General features: G+C 43.6%; 1 protein-coding gene across 15 annotated transcripts in view; it reads left to right on the top strand.

The window, feature by feature from the left end:
* The first annotated feature begins 5,234 nt into the window (after positions 1–5,234).
* The window catches only part of ARHGAP44 (Rho GTPase activating protein 44), a 156,830-nt gene continuing 140,494 nt past the window's right edge, over positions 5,235–21,570 (top strand). For 9 of the 15 annotated variants that reach the window (XM_053291061.1, XM_053291050.1, XM_053291053.1 and 6 more), the window contains exon 1: positions 5,235–5,793. In XM_053291061.1, the coding sequence (XP_053147036.1) occupies positions 5,741–5,793 (53 nt within the window). In that variant the 5' untranslated portion in view covers positions 5,235–5,740. The remainder of the gene's footprint in view (positions 5,794–21,570) is intronic. The other 6 variants (XM_053291045.1, XM_053291046.1, XM_053291044.1 and 3 more) reach the window with 1 other exon arrangement.

The following is a 21,570-nucleotide window of genomic DNA, read 5'->3' as shown; positions in this document are numbered from 1 at the left end:
CAGCTCAGGTTGCTGCAGCATCGAAAAGCGGGAGATGGTAGCATACAAATATGGTGGCTGCAGGACCAGATTATGACATGCTGAGGCACTAAACAACGTCAAACGTAGGCACCATAGCATTACAAAAAGGATTGGAAGTTCTGCCCCAGCACATCACTCACAACCTCCACTGCCCCCACTCACCACGCTGCTCATTGTGGAATGAGGGAAAAATGCCTTTTCTGAAAGCTGCTTTGTAATCACTTTGTTCTCATGGAATGGGAAAGTGTCTTTGCAAAAAGAGTGAGACAGAACTCAGGTTTGCACTGGTCAAGAAATGGTTAATAGAGTCTGCAAGTTGCCTTGCCAAATTGCGAGCTGTAAAGCCATAAATTTGCTGACAAGCTAGAGGGGGAAGAGCCCCCCTTTCCTTGTATCTCCTGAAAAAGCAAAGGCCTGAAAAATAACACCTCAAGGACATCTGGCTAGAGAAAGAGAATAAGAAATGCTTCATTGTACCAAGAGGAATGTTTGTCTAAATTAGCAATGATTATAATATTTGTAATATGACGGATAATTATGCTAACCAATGAACTAATTGGTTCTTTGGGGCTGAATGTTGACGCCCAGCTATGTAGTTATGCCAAAGTATAAAAACTTGTGACCCAGGCAGCTGCGCGCGATTCTCTGGTAGGCCGTGAGGCACCGAGAAAAGCCCCAGCGCTGGTAAACTAAATAAATGGTGATTATTGCTTCCTTCAATCATCCTTGTTCGTCTGGTTTGTGGTAACTGAGGGCCTCCCAGGTAACATCATGGTAACACAACATTTGTCTGAAGATACAAACACTGCCTGTAACCATGATGGCAGGTGATAGTCTAATTAGGGCCCACGTCTAACAAAATGTTGAGATATGTTATAGTTATTTCTGTACAGATTTATAAATGCAATATGACAATTGTATGGCCATATAAGCATATTCTATCTTATCAGAATGAATATGTATGTTTAAGAGTGTCTCCCTCATTATTTTTCAACCAATTATGTAAAACTTGAAATTCAGTCTTTCTTCTTCTTCTTCCTTCCTTCCTTCCTTCCTTCCTTCCTTCCTTCCTTTCTTTCTTTTGGTATTCAGAAGAGGCCCCACATCATTCGGAGGCCCCCTAAGCTCTAGTTCCCTTCGCTTGGGCCTTAATCCTGCAGTGGGTGGCTACAGGCCTTCATAGGTGCCCCAGGAAACAGTCAGTCTTCAATACTATTGTTCAGGCTGGACTGCATAAACTGAGCACCATCTTGCCTTCCAGATTCATCTCTCTCTCGCTTTCTTCCTTATTGCTCAAAGAGTTCAAAGAAGTACTTACATTGCATTGGGCAATCAGGTGGATAGCTACATGCCCTCTTCCCAAAGAAGTGAGATGTTCCAGGGGTGCAGTGCTACTTGGATTCTAGCTTCCTTTAAAAAAGGCTTATGGCGTCTTTGTAATATTTGCTTTGCTTACAAAAATACAAACTAAGCCTTAGAAGGGGGGCGGGGAGAGCAGAGCATTCCTACCAGTCAGGACCAGGTTGCCTTGGTTCCCAGAGAGCAGGCCTGCCTGCATCCCATAGTGCTTCAGCTCCCTGAGCAGGTTATCCTTTCCAACCTCTCCAGAATCAGAAGCATCTTCTGACCTTCTAGACCATCAGCCAGTCTATCTACAGAGTAGGCCAGCTTTCATTCATGACTGCAGTCTCATTACTTTTTTTTGCAAATTAAATTTTTATTGATTTTGACAATATTCTTATTAACATTCACAACAAATAAACAAATAAGGACTTCCCGCTCAGACCTCTTCGTGAATCATCAACTATCAAATTTACCTTTGCTATAATAATGATTCAAAATATAGATTTAAACCTTACAAACACAATTTTAATCTACCCAACCTGCTGTTATTACTAAACCCTGTTCAAACCCTGCTGTAAAGTCCATAGTAGGAAAATTGTTCTTTAGATACAACAAAAATGGTTTCCAATCTTCTTTAAAACATTCTAAATTTTGATCTCTTATCAATACTGTAAGTTTTGCCATCTCCGCATATTCCAAAATTTTTATCAGCCAATCTTCTTTTGAAGGGAGTTCATTGCTCTTCCATTTCTGTGCATATATAATCCTGGCAGCCGTAGAAGCGTACATAAAAAATGTTAAATCAGTTGCAGAAAATACTCCTTGTGTTATTTCCAGCGGGAAGGATTCTGGCTTCTTAGGAAATGTCATTTTAAATATTTTCTTTAACTCATTATATATCAGACTGCAGTCTCATTACAGTACGATTCAAAAAGTGCCAAGTCCCAGTTCCCAACCACAGTGCAAACTGCTGGTTTTTGTGTCTTACAATACTTAAGTTGTATGAGCATTGTTGAGATGGAATGGTATGGTTTAGGAGTATGTGTGTGTGAGGGGGGGGGGATTAATGTCCCTTGTGATTATTTTCATAGCAACATGGGATGTTCAGTTAAATTGATCCCCAGACTTCTTAAGTGACTATGCAAGGGGGAGTTAGGAATGGTGGGTTCCTACAGTTGCTGAAGCAGCAGTGTCACCAGCCTGGGAGGGGGACTTGTCATTCCCACCAAGAATAAGGGACCTGCATCCAGACCAAAGTACTGGGTCCTGTTTTGTTTCCACAGTATTTAATAGTATTGCCTCATGTGCTCATGAGGTTTGTAAGAAGCCCTCTATTCTTAAAGCACAGGACTGTAATCACATATTTTAATTGGATTTTTGAGCTTTTTTGTATCTGATACTTTTTAGTGATTAATTTAATTTTAAATATGTAACCTTAGGTAGTCAGAATCTGCGAAACAATAAATGTTCGCTATGTAAAACATTTTTTAAAATTACAAAATATATCTTCTACTGTTTGAGTCATTTGTTTAATATTTAGCAAATACTAGCATTATGTAAATGGCTCTACAGTTCCTACTTCTATCTTTACAATAGTCTCAGTTGTTGTTGTTATTATTATTATTATTATTATTATTATTATTATTACATTTATATCCCGCTCTTCCTCCAAGGAGCCCAGAGCGGTGTACTACATACTTGAGTTTCTCTTTCACAACAACCCTGTGAAGTAGATTAGGCCGAGAGAGAAGTGACTGGCCCAGAGTCACCCAGCTAGTTTCATGGTTGACAGACAGAACATTATTATGCCCATTTTACAGATGGATAACTGAAGCTGAAACACTGATTTGCCCCATGCCTCCCAAATAATCCATGGCTGGGGGATCAGGTTAAATTCCCAGTGTCCAACTCCAGCAATCCATATTCTATACAACAGTCACGGTTACTATTATGTCTCTATTAAGTCACAAATTTAGGGAGACCATTAGTAGAAGGATGTATGCTCTATTGACCGCCCTGCTGATTCTGGAATGATGATTAGATAGTAATGATGAATAGATAAAAGGATAGCTGCCAGAAGAGGACCAGTGCCTGTTTTGTATAGATAGGACAGAGTGATCCATGTCATGGGAGTGGGGAATCAGGCTTTCTCACTAATGGCATCCCCTCTTTTGGAATGGCACCTACTCTTATGTGTTTTAGGCAGCATGTAACTATGGTTTATTCACCCACCCAATGGGATTTTAGGGCAGGGTTAGACTATACAGCAAAAGCTGAACCTCTGTTTCAGTGGTGAGACTAACATCTGGTGGCAGGGGAAGCCAATGATTGTGTTGTGCGAACCAGCCAATGTCAGCATATTCAGTCTGACTTCAGGTTCTGAACCTGATATCTGTAACAAGCTTAAAGTCTTGTCAGTGTATGCCAGCATACCAACTTCCCCGCGTCCACTGGAAGCTGTGTCATCTGAATACACCCATCGTCTACTGCTATGATAAATTGTAATAGTTGATCAGTGCAATCCTAAGCATGTATCTACTACTCAGAAGGAAGTCCCATTGAATTCAGTGCGGCTTACTCCCAAACAAGTCTGCATAGGATTGCAGACTTAGATTCTGAGAGTTTTCATGCTTTGGTTTTTGTCTTCTGTTGTTTTGAGTGCCATACAGGGGTGTAACTAGAATAGGGCAAGGGGAGACAGTTGTCTGGGGGCCCACTGCCTTGGCCCCCCCCAGGAAAGTCACATGACTGACTTCCCCAGCCGCACACCCGCACGGACTTCCTTCAGTTGTATTCATCCTCCGAAACTGATATGAGTGTTAAGACCTGGAGCTACCAGAACAGCATGTCTTTCTCTAGTACCATTACATGACTTGCATCGTCCACAATTTTAAAAACCTTTTCAAAAATAATTTAGGATGATGTTCTATTATGGCACAAAGGTCATAGATATAGATATAAATTTTACTCTGCTTTTTGTTACCACCAATCAGCCTCATTTAAGATTTGTTTACTTCATGAGTTGAGCTTCGGGGGGGGCATTTAAAAATCTTGTCTCTGGGCCCACTCCAACCTTGCTACGCCCCTGGTGTCATATATCAGACAACTTTTTATCTTGTTTATTGTTTTATCTGATTTTTAATGCTTATTATTTGAGAGCTGACTCAAATGAATATTTTTATGGAGCAGGGTAGAAATATTAAGTAATTGCAGACTGAGATGTTATAGGCCGATGAAGGTGCCCATAACAAGTAGCAGAATTTGGTGTACCGTTTAAGGAAAACACATTGCCAGTTATTTCGTAATAAACATCGCATTTATCACCATGTGGATCGGTCACGGACACCCAAACATCTCCAACCATTTCTGCTTATAAGAATGGATGGAGGGATGGATAATTGTGCAGACAGAGCCATCGGCCATCTGCGTGTGAAAAAGCAAAAGAGGACAAGCATCATCATGCTAGTCGAAACCGGCTGGCAGTCGCCAATAATCCCCTGAGCCTTCTATTTCCCTCTCTTCCTCCCGAATCTCGAGAGTTGCCAAACTGGGCAGCTGCAACATCATCAGTGCCAGGATGAGAAGGGGGAGAGAGAGTGGCTTCTGAAGCCAGCAAGATCGATCTTGCAGTAGCGAAACGGGGACAAACGCAAGGAACTTAGGCTCCGAGGAGGGGAACGGGGAATGGCCCATTTTTCGCTCGAGCGCTACCTAGGACTAAGTCATCCCTTCCCCGTCTGCTGGCCAGCCAGCCAGCCAGCAGCAGCGGACCACGGATGCTCGGTGCTGCTTGCCTTCTCCTCCCGACCCGACAGTCTGAGCAGCTCGCCGGGAGCTCAGCAGCGCCCCCTCCCTTCACCCGTTGGAAAGAGGCGGGCGGGCGGGAGGAGGAGACTACAGCTCCCAGCGCCCCAGGCCGGGCAGCCGCAGTCTGAGCTACCGCTGCCGACTCTCCTCCAGCCTGCAGAAGCGCAGCGGCTCGGGATCGCCGTTAATCGCAGGGAGCCGGAGCAGCTCAGCATGGCTGGCCCGGCGTGGGCCGGGAGGATGCGCTGATCAGTCAGGGGTGGGAGGGCCGGGCGTGCTCGCTTGCTCTGTGGCGGCGCTTGGGGAGCAAAAGGGAGACGCCGCGGCGGTGCGCGTGAGGGATGCAGGAGGCTGCGATGTTGCTGGCCGCCGGGGGCTGCTTCCCTTCCCTTTCGCCGCTGCAGTAGTGCCCGCGTCCTCCTCCGCCACCTTCTACCTTGCAGAAGAAAAAGGGCCATGTAACCGCCTCCCCGCAACCCGGGATAGCCACCGATTTCCCTTCTCTCCCCCACGCGCCGCCTGCCCTCTCCCCCAGCCCAGCTCTGCGCTCTCCGGCCAAGGCGCAACCATGAAGAAGCAATTCAACCGCATGCGGCAGCTCGCCAACCAGACCGTGGGCAGGTAAGCGGGGCTGGGAATCGGGGCGGGAGTGGGGAGGAAAAATCACATCGCATCTGCCTGGACCACCCCTTTCTCCCCCATAGTGGACGTTGAAGAAGATATCGGGCGGAGAGTGGAGATTACTGCCCCGCCCCATCTGCTTTGCGGGGCTGTGGGGTTGGCTCCTTCCATTATGTGTTTTGGTTTGTGTTTTCTCCTTGGTCACAGATGCTACATTCTCCTCCAGTGCTTTTCAATGCTCCTCTCCCTTCCCCCCACCTGGTGGGGCTGCTCTCGTTACATGGGCAGCACAGGGCAGTGTTCCTCCGTGCCTTGGTGCTTCAGAAATGAAGGGGCTTTATTTTGCTAGCCCCGATCCTGCAGCACTGCTGCTGAGGCTTTAAGGTGCCTGCTTGCTCACTGGCTTCTGGTTGGTTTCTCCCCACCCCCACCCCCGTGTTGTTCAGAAGACACTTGCTTTGCTTCTATCATTTATCAGATATTTATCAACTTGTGTACACCGCCTAGAGATACACATATCATCTCTATCATAATCATAAGCAGCTGTTGGCAGGAGGGGCAGATAAACAAATTAACTATACCAACAGGAAAGCAAGGGAAGTCTAGCAAGGAACAATGATGACATCAGCAGACTTTGGGGTTCTGAAGTGAGGCAAACCCTCAAGCACAGAATCCTCTGCTCTTACCTCCAAATATTCCTTTCATCCCATTTACTGCTTGCCCAGGATGATGATGATGATTGTTTACATTTATATCCCGCTCTTCCTCCAAGGAGCCCAGAGCGGTGTACTACATACTTGAGTTTCTCTTTCACAACAACCCTGTGAAGTAGGTTAGGTTGAGAGAGAAGTGATTGGCCCAGAGTCACCCAGCTAGTTTCATGGCTGAATGGGGATTTGAACTCGGGTCTTCCCGGTCCTAGTTCAGCACTCTAACCACTACACCACACTGGCTCTCATGCTGGTTATCTTTGTGAAAGAAGCGAGCCACAACCCTCATTGGGGTCAGCAGTTGTATTTGAAACACACTATCTCTCCACTCCCTCTTGGAATGTTTAGGTCAGGTTACTGGGACATCCAGAGCTACTTCACTGAGTGAGTTTGCAGCATCCTTTGGGGCTTTGAATGCTAAGTGGCTCTTTCAAGCTCCTTGCAGGAATATGGAGGTAAAGGTGGTTGTGGGGTGTGTGTGGGTGTGTATGTGTTTTTAGGAGCTTGTTTCAGTTTCCAGGCTCTGTTTTCTGGCTAATTTGCTTATGAAAAATCACTGCAATTTGGGAACTGGCTTTTGCTCATTCATTGGCTTTGGGAGGGGGCACCATTGCACCCCTTTCCAGCAAGATGGGCCCTTGTTTTTGGCACTGCTACTGCAAGCATCTATCTTCTGTCCCTGGTGTGGCTTCCAGGACTGGAGCTGCAAGAGCACCATGCAGGCTCTGATGTGTCAGCTGGGCCTGCGTCCAAAGCCCTGACTCGGTTTATTGTGGTTGTATAATTCTCAAAGGTTTTGCAGCATGCAATCTGTGTAGAGATTCCCCCCTTATTCCTGAAGAATGCAGCATTTTGGCTGGAGGTAATGAGGATGATAAAGAGCCAGTAAGATGGGGAGCTTTCATGGAACATTGTAATCCAGGAGAGAGAGAAATCATCCCCTTGGGCAATCTTGCTGGGCTTTGCAACTGATTTGTTTGATTTGTATTCTTCTCTTGATAGCTTTAATGGTGGGCGGAGGGAAACAGCAAAAGCATTGAACAGCTCTGCCAGTATCATGCTTGCAGACTGTCCAGATGGGCAAAACATCCTTCCCGCCAATCAATCAAGTTGACGTGTGTCCATCCTTACATCCCTCGTTTTAGCAGCTGTGGTCCTTCCTTGCAGTCGCCTGTTAGCAGTTGGTGAGGACTGATTGTCCCTGCAGCCTTGAGTGACTGATTGTCTGGTTTATCCGTGCTATCGGTATTGGGGATGTTTTGATGCCGTGCTCTTCCTCTCTAGATTGCGGCTCGGCCCTGCGCCATAGTTGCTTTGCTAGCTTGCTTTCCTGTTAGTTGACTCAGACCTTTTTGAGGACTCTCATCACGTCAGGCTTGGGGTTTAATTGCATTAGCGTTGGTGGCCCTGCTGTGCAGGCTATGCTTGATAAGTGTGCCTAAAAGCTGTGGCTCGTTTCAGATCCCAGGGAAATGACTGTGCCCCCGAAGCAACTAAGTGAGGCGGCTCGCTTATTTTTCTTTCTCTGTAATCCATCGGTTTCAGAAGCCAAGTCCTTTGTTGGTTGGTGACTTGGCTGTGAAAGCAGACAGCCATTTAGCAGCCCTGGGCACGTGTGCTTCTGGATGGAACTGCTGAAGGCTTTGGTTGTGCTGTGGCAAGGTCTGCCAATGGGATCCTGAGCCAATAGGAATAACAGCCGTCTACTTGCGAAACAAATGACCTAGATTAAATATCATAATGGAGGATGGTTTGGGTGGGGAGAGATGTAGCTGTATCAAGGGCATGGTTGCGTCTGTCTGTGTCTTCCTTTTCCTATGACTCAAGGGGCCACTCTGGGCGGCTCTGGGAAAACCCTTTGGAAGCTGATAAGGAGCCAGAAATACGCAGCTATTTTGCATATGCTGATTGAACATAATGACATAAAACTGGTATGGACACAGTGGATGCCGAACCTTGCCTAGATGTCTGGTCCCCTTTGTCTAATATTTGGCACAAATAGCTGCTGCTACTACTAGAGTGTAAGGAGATAAGCAGCAATTAATGGTAATGAATCTAGCTTTAGCCACATGATATCTACATACTTTGGCTCTGTCATCTGTGATGGTCAGTCTTTAGGAAAAAAATGACAATGTCTTAAGAAATATAAGATTTTGTGTATCTGCTGAAACTTCTGACCAGAGGATGTGGTCAAGAGTTCTTATTCCTTGGGCACCATGATGGTTCTTTAAAATCACAATATGGATTTGGAAACCATGAGATTTGAAATCCCAGTGCGTTTGTATATTTTCTCATTTTTATACCTGAGGACATTGCTTATGGGTTTTCAGAATTTTTCTTTCCGGCAATTTTTCTGGCAAACATTAACTAATAAAAATACTAATGGGAGGGAATGCAGTTGTTTAATCAATTATGTAAATGATGGATGACTCAGGTCATCCTTTTTTGCATATTAACAGGATGCTTCTCAGATGCCATTCCTTGTATTGGTTTTTGCAGTAATAGATTCCAAACATTGGTTGCATCGAAGCCTGGCTACATGGCAGCACTGCATTTGCAAGGCCTGCACTGCCCCTCAGTTCCCTTGTTTGAAACCGGAGTTTTGTATTTGTTTTCCATGGAAGTAGGATGTGTGGTAGATACCCTTCTGGCCCTTGGTTTGCCTGGGATATAAATGTATTGTGAAGCAGCTAATATGAGCTGATCAGGCAGCTTCTGTTGGAGACATAGGCTTATTGATAAGGCTTATGTTGGGGACAGAGTGGGAGATGTATAGGGGCTGTCTGAGAGGCTTCTAATTGGTGACTGGAATAATAGCCTGGATTGCCTAATAATTTTGGATAGAGGCAATTGGGTTAGCATTGTGGGCTGGGTGCAGCAGATATAATGTGAATGCAGTGGCTTATGCTAACCATAACTGAGAACCCAAATGATGGTTTAAGCTTCCAGACAAAATGTGGTTTAGAGCTGCTTGCCTGCTTTTGTTTTCCATCTGTGTGGGAATCAGCTTCGTAAGTTCACTTCTGACTCCATGGTGCAACAGCCTTAGTTGTGGCTTGTCAGTGATCTGTAAATCAGACATAGCATGAAACCACAGTTAACACTTGGCAAAGAGGCACTTTTTAATGTAGTGATTCTCTTTATTTAGCAGGGGGAGAGTAACTGGCCCTATCCACCCCCAGCACAATACTTTTGGTGACTGTTGCTGGTGTCTGTCTTATGTTTCTTTTTAGATTGTGAGCCCTTTGGGGACAGGGATCCATTTTGTTTGTCTTATTTAGTTGTTATTTCTCTGTGTGAACCGCCCTGAGCCATTTTTGGAAGGGCGGTATAGAAATCGAATAAATTAAAAAACAAACAAAACATAAGCATGGTGTAGTGGTTAGAGTGCTGGACTGGGACCGGGAAGACCCAAGTTCAAATCCTCATTCAGCTGGGTGACTCTGGCCAGTCACTTCTCTCTCAGCCTAACCTACTTCACAGGGTTGTAGTGAGGAGAAAGTTAAGTATGTAGTACACCGTTCTGGGCTCTTTGGAGGAAGAGCGGGATATTTTTTAAAAATGTAAAAAATATAAACTCAAACTGTAGTTTGCAAACCATGGTTTCAGATCCTGTTTTTTTAAAAACCTCAAACAAACCACAGTTTGTGGGCAGGCTTGACATAACACAGTACTGTGGTTTAGCTAAATAAACCTTGGTTTTGTGGTATGTCTTGAATCCAGCAGTCTATGGATGCTTGGCAACAGAAGGCAAACTTTCATTGCACAGTTGTTGCTGTTTTCAGCTTAGTACTTGAAGTCTGATTTGGTAAACCACGTTGTCCTTTCTGAGATTGTTATAGTGGCAACCAGGTAGGGATGTGAACGGAACTGGCAGGGGGCATATATTTTAAGGAAGGGGAGAGTGCCCTTACCCCTCCCCCCTCCCCACTCCTGCTACGTTTCCCCCACAGGCGCTCCATTTAAAAAGTGTCTGTTGGAGCGGCAGCGTACTTCCCTGCTGCCGCATGTCCTCTTCGGCCAGAAGTAACAGGAAGTATCAGGCACGTGTACATGTCATGTGCGTGCGCTCGGTGTGCATGTGAGCAAGTGCAACATGCGCACACTTGCCAGGTACTTCCTGTTACTTCCGGCTGAAGAGGACACAGGGAGGTACTTTGCTGCCCCAACAGACACTTTTAAAATGGCGTGCTGGCGGGGGATACGCGGTAGGAGGAGGAAGGGCGCCCCTTAAAGGGGTAAGGGCAAGCCCTTAGAGGTATCCCCCCCCCACACACATACCTACCTTCAAACCGGCTGGTTCAAACTGGAACGGAGGCCCTTAAAAGGGCCTCCAAACAGGTTCGTGCACATCCCTACAACCAGGTCATGACAAAGAGAAGATACAGATGTAGGTGGAGTCTCACTCCACAGATGCTTCATGCTCCTGCTTGGAATTAAGGTTGCCAGTTAAAACAACATTCAGCCCCTCATCAGATAACAAATTCCACACATGGGTGCAAAAAGCCCCTTTGGGAGCAAAGTTGCTGACCTACGTAGCTACCATGGGTTAAAGACCATGGTTCTTCCCCTTGGCTGGAATGGAAATGCTGCCCTTGACATGTCAGTAAATAGGTTTTTCATGTTCACAAAACGATAGAGATTTCAAAGGGCTCTTTGGTCAAAACATTCCATACCAGCACTCCACTGAGAGGGCTGCATTTCTTGCATTGCATATACAGCTCGTTATATCAGTTCCTTGAGATGAGATGTACTGTAATGAAATAGTTCCCCAAGTCAAATATAAATGGAATGCAACTTTAGAATAATTTTAGAACAGGTTTTGTCCAGGACATGGAATCATGTAGGCGTTAACTGGTTATTTTAGATTTCACTTTAAACAAAGTCATTTTTAAAAAGAAACACTTAACTGCTTTTGTCCTCATTGAAACAGCATTTACAATAATAATAATAATAATAATTGCCATGACTCCACTTTCACAAATACTAAACAAAACAGGTCTCGGATACCAAATATCTAAAACATCAAGTAAAATAAACCATCTGCTCTACATGGATGATCTGAAGTTGTACGAAAAGTCCCAGTCAGAAATTGAATCACTGCTAAACACTGTCCGTATATTCAGTAGCGATATAGCAATGGAGTTTGGACTAAACAAGTGTGCTGCATTAATAATGAACAGAGGAAATATAACAAAAACAGAAGGAATAGAACTGCCCAATGGAAGCAACATCAAGAACCTGGAAAAGAAAAAGACATTACAAATACTTGAGCATTCTCCAGGCTGATAACATCACACACACTGAAGTTAAAAGAAAAATTGGAAGTGAATACATCAGGAGAGTTAGAAAAATCCTCAAGTCCAAACTCAATGGTGGGAACACCATACAAGCCATAATCACCTGGGCTATACCTGTTATCAGATACACTGCAGGAATAATAGACTGGACCCAGGCAGAGCTAGAGACGCTAGATCGTAAGACCAGGAAAATCATGACCATCAATCATGCTCTGCACCCCTGCAGTGATGTAGATAGGCTCTACCTCCCTCGCAGCTCAGGTGGAAGAGGAATGCTGCAAGTCCATCAAACAGTAGAGGAGGAGAAAAGAAGCCTTGAAGAATATATCAAGAACAGTGAAGAAGATGCACTTAAAATGGTCAATAACAAGAAACTATTCAACACCAATGAAACAAAGCAGGCCTACAAGAAAGAACAAGTCAAGAACTGAGCAGAAAAATGGAAAAATAAGCCACTGCATGGTCAATATTTGCACAATATAAGTGGAAAATCAGACATCACCAAGACCTGGCAATGGCTTAAGAATGGCAGCTTGAAGAAAGAAATAGAGGGTTTAATACTGGCTGCACAAGAACAGGCACTAAGAACAAATGCAATAAGAGCAAAAGTCGAAAAATCCACAACAAACAGCAAGTGCCGCCTTTGTAAAGAAGCAGATGAAACAGTGGACCACCTAATCAGCTGTTGTAAGAAGATCGCACAGACTGACTACAAACAAAGGCATGACAAGGTAGCAGGGATGATACATTGGAACATCTGCAAAAAATACAAGCTACCTGTAGCCAAAAATTGGTGGGACCATAAAATTGAAAAAGTTGAAGAGAATGAAGATGTAAAAATATTATGGGACTTCCAACTACAGACAGACAAACATCTGCCACACAATACACCAGATATAACTGTAGTGGAGAAGAAAGAAAAACAAGTCAAAATAATCGACATAGCAATACCAGGGGATAGCAGAATAGAAGAAAAAGAAATAGAAAGAAATCACCAAATACAAAGATCTACAAATTGAAATTGAAAGGCTGTGGCAGAAAAAGACCAAAATAATCCCAGTGGTTATTGGCGCCCTGGGTGCAGTTCCAAAAGACCTTGAAGAGCACCTCAACACCATAGGGGCCACAGAAATCACCATCAGCCAATTACAAAAAGCAACTTTACTGGGAGCAGCCTATATTCTGCGACGATATCTATAAGCAGCAACAACATTGACAATAAAATTTAACCATCCCAGGTCCTTGGGAAGGACTCAATGTCTGGATAAAACAAACCAGTCAATAATACCTGTCTGACTGTGTAAACAAGAAATAACAAGATGATGATGATGATGTTGGAGGATTGTTCTAATTCCTTTTTTAATCCCATCTATTTTTTTATCAGTATCTATTGCCATTTGCAGGCGAGTAACAGCAGGAGAGATGGCACACCCTCAACTCCTGTCTGTGGCTTCCAGCGGCATCTGTTGGGCCACTGTGTGAAACAGGATGCTGGACTAGATGGGCCTTGGGCCTGATCTAGCAGGGCTGTTCTTATGTTCTTATGTTCGTATTGCCATGTTAACTAGAAATGAAATTTTCATCTACAGACATAGAATACTTCTGATTATCAGATGCTGGTGGCAAATAGCTGGAGGAAATGGCGGTTGATACCCCTGCTTTTTCCAGAATGAATTCCTCCATCTCATCTTAAATGTGGTTAAATATTTCATGGGCACTGACCCTGAGTGTGGTTGAAGCTAACCAGCACTTGAAACTAAGGTTTTGAAGCTAGTTTTAAACCCTAGTCAAAAGTGCACCCTAGTCAGTTGAATGCCAGTGTACTTAACTGCATGAAGGTTGCTCCAGAAGGGGATCTGGAGGTAGAGCAGGAGGGCTTGTGGACCACTGCACTGCACCTGTTGCCTTATTTGGAATCCATGAGCTTTATGTTTGTGTTGCATGGGAGTAGACTGTTGCTTCTGTGCTTGCTTATTGTAAGCTTCCGGTTGGCCATTGTCAGAGGCAGAGTACTGGGTTAGAGAGATCTTTCGTTTGAGCCAGCATGGCTGTTCTTGTGTTCTTACTGTGAGTCAGAAGAACTGTTTCTGTTTCCAGTGGTAGTAAGAAAGGGGTCTAGCTGCTGGAGCTAATTGAGAAAGGAACAGTTGTGGAGATGGCTTTGTCCATCTCCTACTTCACCCAACTTCAACACGTGGAACATGAGGCTACTTCCTATCAAAAAGCCCTTCCACACGGCTTCTGCAGAACTGATGTTGGTGGGGAAAGAGCTTCTCCTTGCTCTCATACAGTCAACAGTGAGTTTGCCCAATCTTGGTCCTCTCCAGGACTGCCATCTAAGATAGGGAATTTAGGCTGTAGCTTACTGGGCCATTCAGATCTTGACAAGCCTCTGTTATCTTGTATGAACACTACCATTTGATTAGGGTTCAGTTTGCCCTTGCTTTCTTATATGGGCACACTAAGCCCTCTGTTATCCTTTTAATTTCTGGCTGAAACAAGGGAGGAGATGTGCGTGTATGGTGACGGTGCAGCTTGTGGTGAGATGGTGGCACTCAATTTTTCACGTTTCCCCTCACCCTCTGCCTCCACATATTTCTCAGAAAAGCCTTCTATACCATAGATTGTTGTGCACTGAGCAGACATCTCCACTGAGCTATGGATAGAGGTGGTGCTGGATGAATATTGTTTCCCAAGGGTGTTTGTCTCACAAGAAAGAGAAACTGCATGTTTGTGTTTTAGTCCTTGTGTGCCTTGAATCTGAGGATGCTACTTCCTTGTCCATCACAATATTTCTTTCAGAATATCATCTTTCTAGAGAAGCCTCCCCCCAAAGGAGCAAGGCATTGTGGAAGATTTTTCTCTCTTTTTGAACTGGAGTAGATATTTTCTTCTTGTCTTTCTTCCTCTTGTATTTCATTAGAATTTCTTTCCTTAAAATATGCAGATTAAGGTTGTCGCTTCAGCTAGAAAAAGAGAGAGATGAAGGCAAGTTAAATTAATTCACATCCTTTCAGCTATGTATGCTCCAGAAAACAGGTTCATCATTCTGGAAGGCTGGTAATCTCCCTCTCCCTCCCCCCCCCAACCCCCCGCCGCCACCACCGCTACGCTTACACACAGAAAATAAAGGTAGTAATGGGCGATCTGCATTCAATCTCAACCTCTAATACATTTCCATGAAAATATAATTGTCAGACTTTTAGCAGCATCTGACCTTTTCCTGTAGAAAATAGAGGTGAAAAGTATAATAAACGAAGTCCTGGAGAGAAAACAGCTTTGCTGTCAGCCTCCTTTCTCTGGGATCTGAAGCTGGTTTCCAGTCTTGCTGAAGTAGAAAACCTGGTTAGTCTTAACCACGGTTAATGTCCCACCCAACATAATGCTTGACTTAAGGTGGGGCAAGGATTGACTCTACAGAAGGAGTTGGAGCATTTAATCTCAAGGCATCTTCCCAATTTCTCAAGGATGCTTGAGTGGACCCCTTTGTTGCATTTGCACTGGCCTTTAGTGGCAATATGCTTCTGACTAGCAAATGCTAGGGAGAAACAGTAGGAAGTATCATTGCCAGAATCATTTCCTGCCTTATGAACTTCTCAAAGGCATCTCTTTGGCTTCTGTAGGCTGATATCATGCTGAGCTAGATGGACCATGAATCTGATCCAGTGCAGCAGTTCTTATGGCTCCCACCCCCCTTTTTAAAGTGTCTCACTGGTGCTGCCAGAAGCCAGTCTCCTGTCATTGTGAGATTAATTGGTGCCACTGGCTGGAGAGTGGATCTGGGCAGCAAGAGAGGCTTGAGTGCTGGCTTGCTGCAAGTCCAGAAAGATGGCACAGCTCATTCTTTTGGGGCCTTGTATTTGCGTCCATGCAAATCTGCAGGCTACGGAAAGATTTGATTCTTCTGAAAGAGAACTTAAGAAATGTTTCATCTTTCTCTTTTGTGTAGTAATTGAAATAATGTAGGTAAGAAAATACTGAGAATCTGTGTTCTACAGGAAAATTAAATGGAGGAAGGGGGAGGAAATAGAAAAACAATGAGCCACAAAGTAATTTAAACCAGGGTTTCCAAGCTTTGGATCCCCAGCTTTTGGACTACAACTCCCATCATCCTCAGCTGCAGTGGCCTTTGGCATATGGGGAGGATCCAAAGTTGGAAACTCCTGGTTTAATACATTGGTGCCATCTATGTACACAGTGCCTTTCAAAGAATGGGAGGACAGGTCCCTGCCTTGAGGAGCTTCCATTCTAGATATTGACAGAAAGGAGGCAACAAAGAAAGGAAGGGGAGGTAAATGGAGGTAGGGTTGAACAGGGGAGGAATACCAGCTTATTTCAGTTTCATGTAGATACTTAGACTTACTTATAGTAAGTTACATAAATTAGGTTGGATCAAAGGCTTAATGAGAGAGGTGAGTTTTGAAGATGTATTGAAAGAAGTAAGAACCCTGCTTTCCCATGAGGGATTGTGTTTTTCCTAGCTGTCCGTTCTTTCTTTGGAAAAAAAGAAAGAAAAATTCTGATTGCCAAGTCATTGATGAAGCAATGTGGGACTAGAAACCAATTTGCCTGATACTCTGTCCAGTGCACCACACTGTTGCCCAAGGGTGTAGCAAGGTTGGAGTGGGACCTGGGACAAAAATGTGAAAATGACTCCTCCCATGGAGAGTGAAGAGCAAGCTATTGCTCAGCTGGTGGACACCCTCTCCTACAGGGGCCCAGGGACATTTGTATCCCCTCCCCCGCCCCTTGCCATTCATCTTTTTTGGTTAATAACAGTAAATGTTTGCTCTCTCTGAGAACATCGGGAACATTATAGTCACCATGCTATTGAATCCTCTTCCTTTGTCTACAAGAGTTCTGAATGTTAATGGTGTCCCTCATCTGGAGTGAATAACACAGTCCTATCAACCAGTCATTAGTGTGGAAGTTATTTATCCTGACTGTGCTATTGCTGTTGGGAGCCAGATGATACCTTTTTACACTGAGATCATTTTCATGCAGAAAGTGGAAAGAGAAAAAGAGAGGATTGAGGATATCTTCCATGTATCCTGATGTACACATTGCAGAATCCAGACTCTTGTATAAAACTGTGGTTTCTACTGAGAATCCTGGCTGTAATTGTTCCAGTCTTTAAAAGCAAGTTTTTACACTCTCCAGCAAAAAGTCTGATAAGATTTCCCAGTACAGAATTTCAAGAGTTGAGGCTTTTATGCTCTGGACAGCTGCCTCCTTGGACCTACTGTGCTTGTTGCCCATATCTGTCTTTCTTCTGTGTCTTCAGTTAATGACTCCTTGCTTTTATTCTGCAAAAAGCATTGCAAGTAACTTCAATAAAGTTGTAACCCAATCTTGTGTTTGTTTACATAAAATTAAACCGCATTGTGTTTAATGGGAGTCAGTCTTGGTAAGTGTACACAAGATTACAGCTCAAGTAACATTTTGCAGATTTGCATACTTTGGCTGCCTTCAGACATAACGCAGTACCGCAGGTCTAATGGACCTGTGGTGCCATGCCTCCCCTCCCCTGGTCTCCATTAGGATGAAATGGAGAGCTACCTCTCTGTAGTGTTGCTGACTGTAGAGAGGAGGGGGATCTGGCTGTGCAGTCTTCCTTCTTTCATGAAGGACAGCGTGTATAACCAATAGAATCCGGAGCGAGGGAGGAGCTTCCTCCCTAAGCTCTGGTTTCAGAGCTCTGTTGCCAGATTTGGCTTTTTAAAAGCCAAATTTTGGGTTACGGCCCATTTGACTCACGAGTATACCCCTGAGGTTCTGGTTCAGAGGCGTGAAACTGTGGTGCCAGCGTTCGGCTGTAACGCTGGCACCGCATAACCAGAATTGGAGGTGGTAAAACTCCACTCTGTAACAAAGGTTCAGAGTGGAATTTGCTGAGGGAAAATGCAAGTCCATTTCCCTGCTTAACTTTAGTTGCCCACATTCGAATGTATGGCTACAGAAACTGGAGGTGAAGGGACCTTCGGTTTCAGTTTACATCCAAATTCGGCCTTTATTTGAGCCCTGTGTGTTAATTTTTTGGCATGTCTTGTATTTCCCCCCGCTTCCTGTGTGTGTAGTTTTGTCTCTGTTGGCTGTATTTACTAATCATCCTTATTCATTCCATGAAAAAACATTAGCATCTCTACAAGACTGCTTTCACTGGTATCTGCCTCACCTCAGACTCTCCTCTCTTCATCTGAGGCTGTGCTCTGAGTGAGGTGAGCATTCACCAAGAGCAGTGCCTCTTTGGTGATGGTCTCTACGCTATGGAACTCATTTCTACTGGAAATCAGCATGGACTGTACCCTTCACTCCTTCAGGCATCAAGTTGCCTTTTTAAAAAGACTTTTTAGTTGTGCTGTCCTGGTTTCTGATTGTTCTATGTGAGAGGCTTCTGTTTTATTGCTATGTGTGTTTGTTTTTCTTAAATGATTTACTGTTTTGTTGCACTTTTGCTTTTGTGCTGCAGCTTGCAGAAAAAGTGTGATGAAAACCTTTTAACATACAATAAATAAAAATTGAAGAAGGGCTGACTTTTTAAAATGCTGCACTCTGACACCTACAATTGTATCTTGTATGATGCTTTTTAAATATCAAATGAAGTTTGTAGTGATCGGGGTCTATGATGTATTGACGTTTTGTGCATGGGGATTTTCTTTAGGTTGTAAATATTTCTTTTTAATTATGAGTGCTTTCTGTTTGAAAGGTGGTTCTGTGGTTTTGGCAGTCCTGTTAAAAGGTTTTAAGAAGTCCTGTCTTAATGGTTCTAGTATTTCATGTGTAAGTCCAGTATGGCTGTGAGAAGATTAGTTTTTGTCCCTGTAAAGATGTGGAAAGTAGTTGTAGTAGTACTTGCTGCAAAGTGTTTACAGGATACATTATATAAAGCTCCTGGATTTTGGACTGTGAGTTTGCTCGTTACTCTTGAGCTCCATCTCCAATGCATTTGGTGAACTCTCCAGAGATTCTTTGGGGCACATACAGATTAATCAGGACCATTTCTAATCTTAAACTTTTCCTACTTATAAAGAACTTTTTGTGCATGAAAAAGCACAAAAGCCACACTTAGATTGTGTGGTATGTGGCAGTTGCCCATGCATGCCCATGATCATGGTATGCAAGGAGCCATGTCCAATTGCAGCTTCCCAAGGCATGATCATACATCACATTAAATACATGCTTAATCACTTGCACATTTTTCACGTTTTTTTTCCTGCACATAAGGGCTTTTAATGTAGAAAAGGCATAATATTTGAAGCAGCCCCCTCGCTAGTGCAAAATGTGAGCATCCAGTCTAAATGTTCAAGGTTTTTATTAATGGGCAAAATCTGTTGTGCTAGGTAAAAAAGATTTGTTTTTATTTCAAAATCCTAAGCTGTTGATTTGGGGTTTGCAACCACTAGGAAATTGGACACTTGAGAATTGAGGAGCACGAGGCTTCTGTTTTCTGAATAGGCCCCAATTATGGCTGTAAACGAGCCATTCATAGAGTGATAGCTATTTGTGTATGTGAGTGCGTGTATGCAAATGTGTGTATCTTAATGTACGTACATACATACACTTATGCTGAATACATTAATTTCTTTATTTTATTTTCTGTCTCACCAAATCAAGTAATAAATAAATTAGATATAATATACATTTAGCATCCTCCTCAAGCCTTCTCCAGTTGGCTTAATTGCTGCCATCAAAAGCTGGATCTAATAAATAGGTCATGCAATGCTTAAAAAAACAACAACACACAGGCAGGTTCAATCTTAGGCAAGTATCCAGGGGAAAGAAATTGTGGCATAGCTAGTAGTTATTGTTGGAAAACTCACCTAAGGGCTCAGTGGGGAAATGATTTGACTTGCTAGCCAGAAGGTGCCAGTTTGAATCCCCGCTGCTATGTTTCCCAGACTATGGGAAACACCTATATCGGGCAGCAGAGATATAGGAAGATGCTGAAAGGCATCATCTCATACTGTGTGGGAGGAGGCAATGGTAAATCCCTCCTGTATTCTACCAAAGAAAACCACAGGACTCTATGGTCGCCAGGACACCGACTCGACAGCACGCTTTACTTTATTGTTGGAAAACACTTCTCTGCATGCATTTGATATGCTGATCTGGTGCTCAGAAGGTATAGTTAGGGGAGTGTGCTTCAGAATATCTGTGACATGGGTGGCCAACCTATATGGCACAGGCAGCAGAGGCTGATAGCAAGAAACCAGTGGATCTGGTTATGGCACAGAGTTGGTCTGTTATTCCTGCCTTTCTGTGCTTTGTTGCATTACTGCCTGTTCTCCAGCTCTATGACAATGCAGAGCTCAAGCTATCAAGTGCTTTTCTGCACAAAACCTCCACTCCTTAAATTGTGCATGGTATAGTCTTTGCAGTGCGATAACAATCTGTTCCTCTCCTCCCTCCTTCAGTGGGATCACCATGTTCTGCATCAGCTAAAACATGCCTGCTCAGTTTTGGCCCTTTGGCAGATGTTGGTCTACAACTCCCATACTCCATAGCTCTTGGCCACTGTGGCTTGGGATTATGGGAGTTGTAGTCCACAAACAGCTGGGGGTGGGGCATAAGTTGAGCAGTCTGAGCAAAAGCTTCTAAGAGGCTTTTTACGTAGTTTTGCATTTGTGCATATCTGATTAAGAATTAAGAAGAAACTTGCATGTGGATTGTATATGCCATTCTTTTCAGTGAACATATGTGTGTTGGGAAGTGGCAGTAGAGTAGTGATCTTCACTATTTTTCAAGCAGGGGCTGCTTTGGCAAAAAGCTTCAGTGCAGTCGTAGAGCATCTGCTTTTTGTGCAGAAGATCCCAGATGCAATCCCCAGCATCTCCAGGCAGGGCTGGGAAAGACTCCTCCTGCCTGAATCCTTAGAGAACTGCAGTCATTGTAGACAATACTGAGCTAGAGGTACCAATGTTCTGACTCCTGCAAAAGGCAGTTTCCTAGTAAAGAAATAACTTGGTAATATGACATAACTCTTTACCCAATCCTTCAGATTGAAACTCTGTGTTGGTTGGCCAATTTGTGCAACTTGTAAGAGTGATCTTACATTGTGTATGCGCTAGCGAAGCTGGACTAAGCATATTCTTCCAGCAATATTGGAATTCTCCAATAATTCTCCAACAATTGGCATTTAAGTTCTGTGTTTAATAGATTTTCAAGAAAATGCTGTACCTCCTGAATAAATATAGTTGGGGCATGTGCTGTTCCTCTGAGGGGGGTGTTATCTAATGACAATGCCCCTTAATAATAAGGGGGATCCTTGATCTCTCTTGAATAAGGAGTTTTTCCTTGTCTGTTAAGAAAAGTGGCCTTTTTACTTGATCATGCTGATTTTTGTTGTCCAAGATGTCTGGAAGAAGCTTTGTCTAACAAGAAGAGAATAATAATTAAACCAATTGTGGCCTTATATTGCCACAATTCAAGGCACTTCTATGCTCAGCGACATCCCCTTCCTAATTGCTACTTTCTTGTGAACTTATTGGTTTTGACCAACTGCTTGAGTGATTGGTAAGGCTTTTTAAAGCTGTGAGAAGGGGTGAATTCTGTCAGGAAAAGATAGGCCTCCTTCCATATTTATGCCTTGAAAAGGGAGGCAGCTAAAATATAAGAACCCTTTCTTTAAGAAAGAAACAAAGATGACAAAACGGATGATCAAATATTAATGGGTAAATGTGATGGAAGTCTTGCTCTTGAATTTGAATATAAAACACATACATTCATGTTCTCTCTCTCTCTCTCTCTCTCTCTCTCTCTCTCTCTTG

This window comes from Hemicordylus capensis, chromosome 2 (genome assembly GCF_027244095.1).
Source record: "Hemicordylus capensis ecotype Gifberg chromosome 2, rHemCap1.1.pri, whole genome shotgun sequence".
Classification (NCBI taxonomy): Eukaryota; Metazoa; Chordata; class Lepidosauria; order Squamata; family Cordylidae; genus Hemicordylus; species Hemicordylus capensis.
This window is presented reverse-complemented; position numbering and strand designations above follow the sequence as displayed.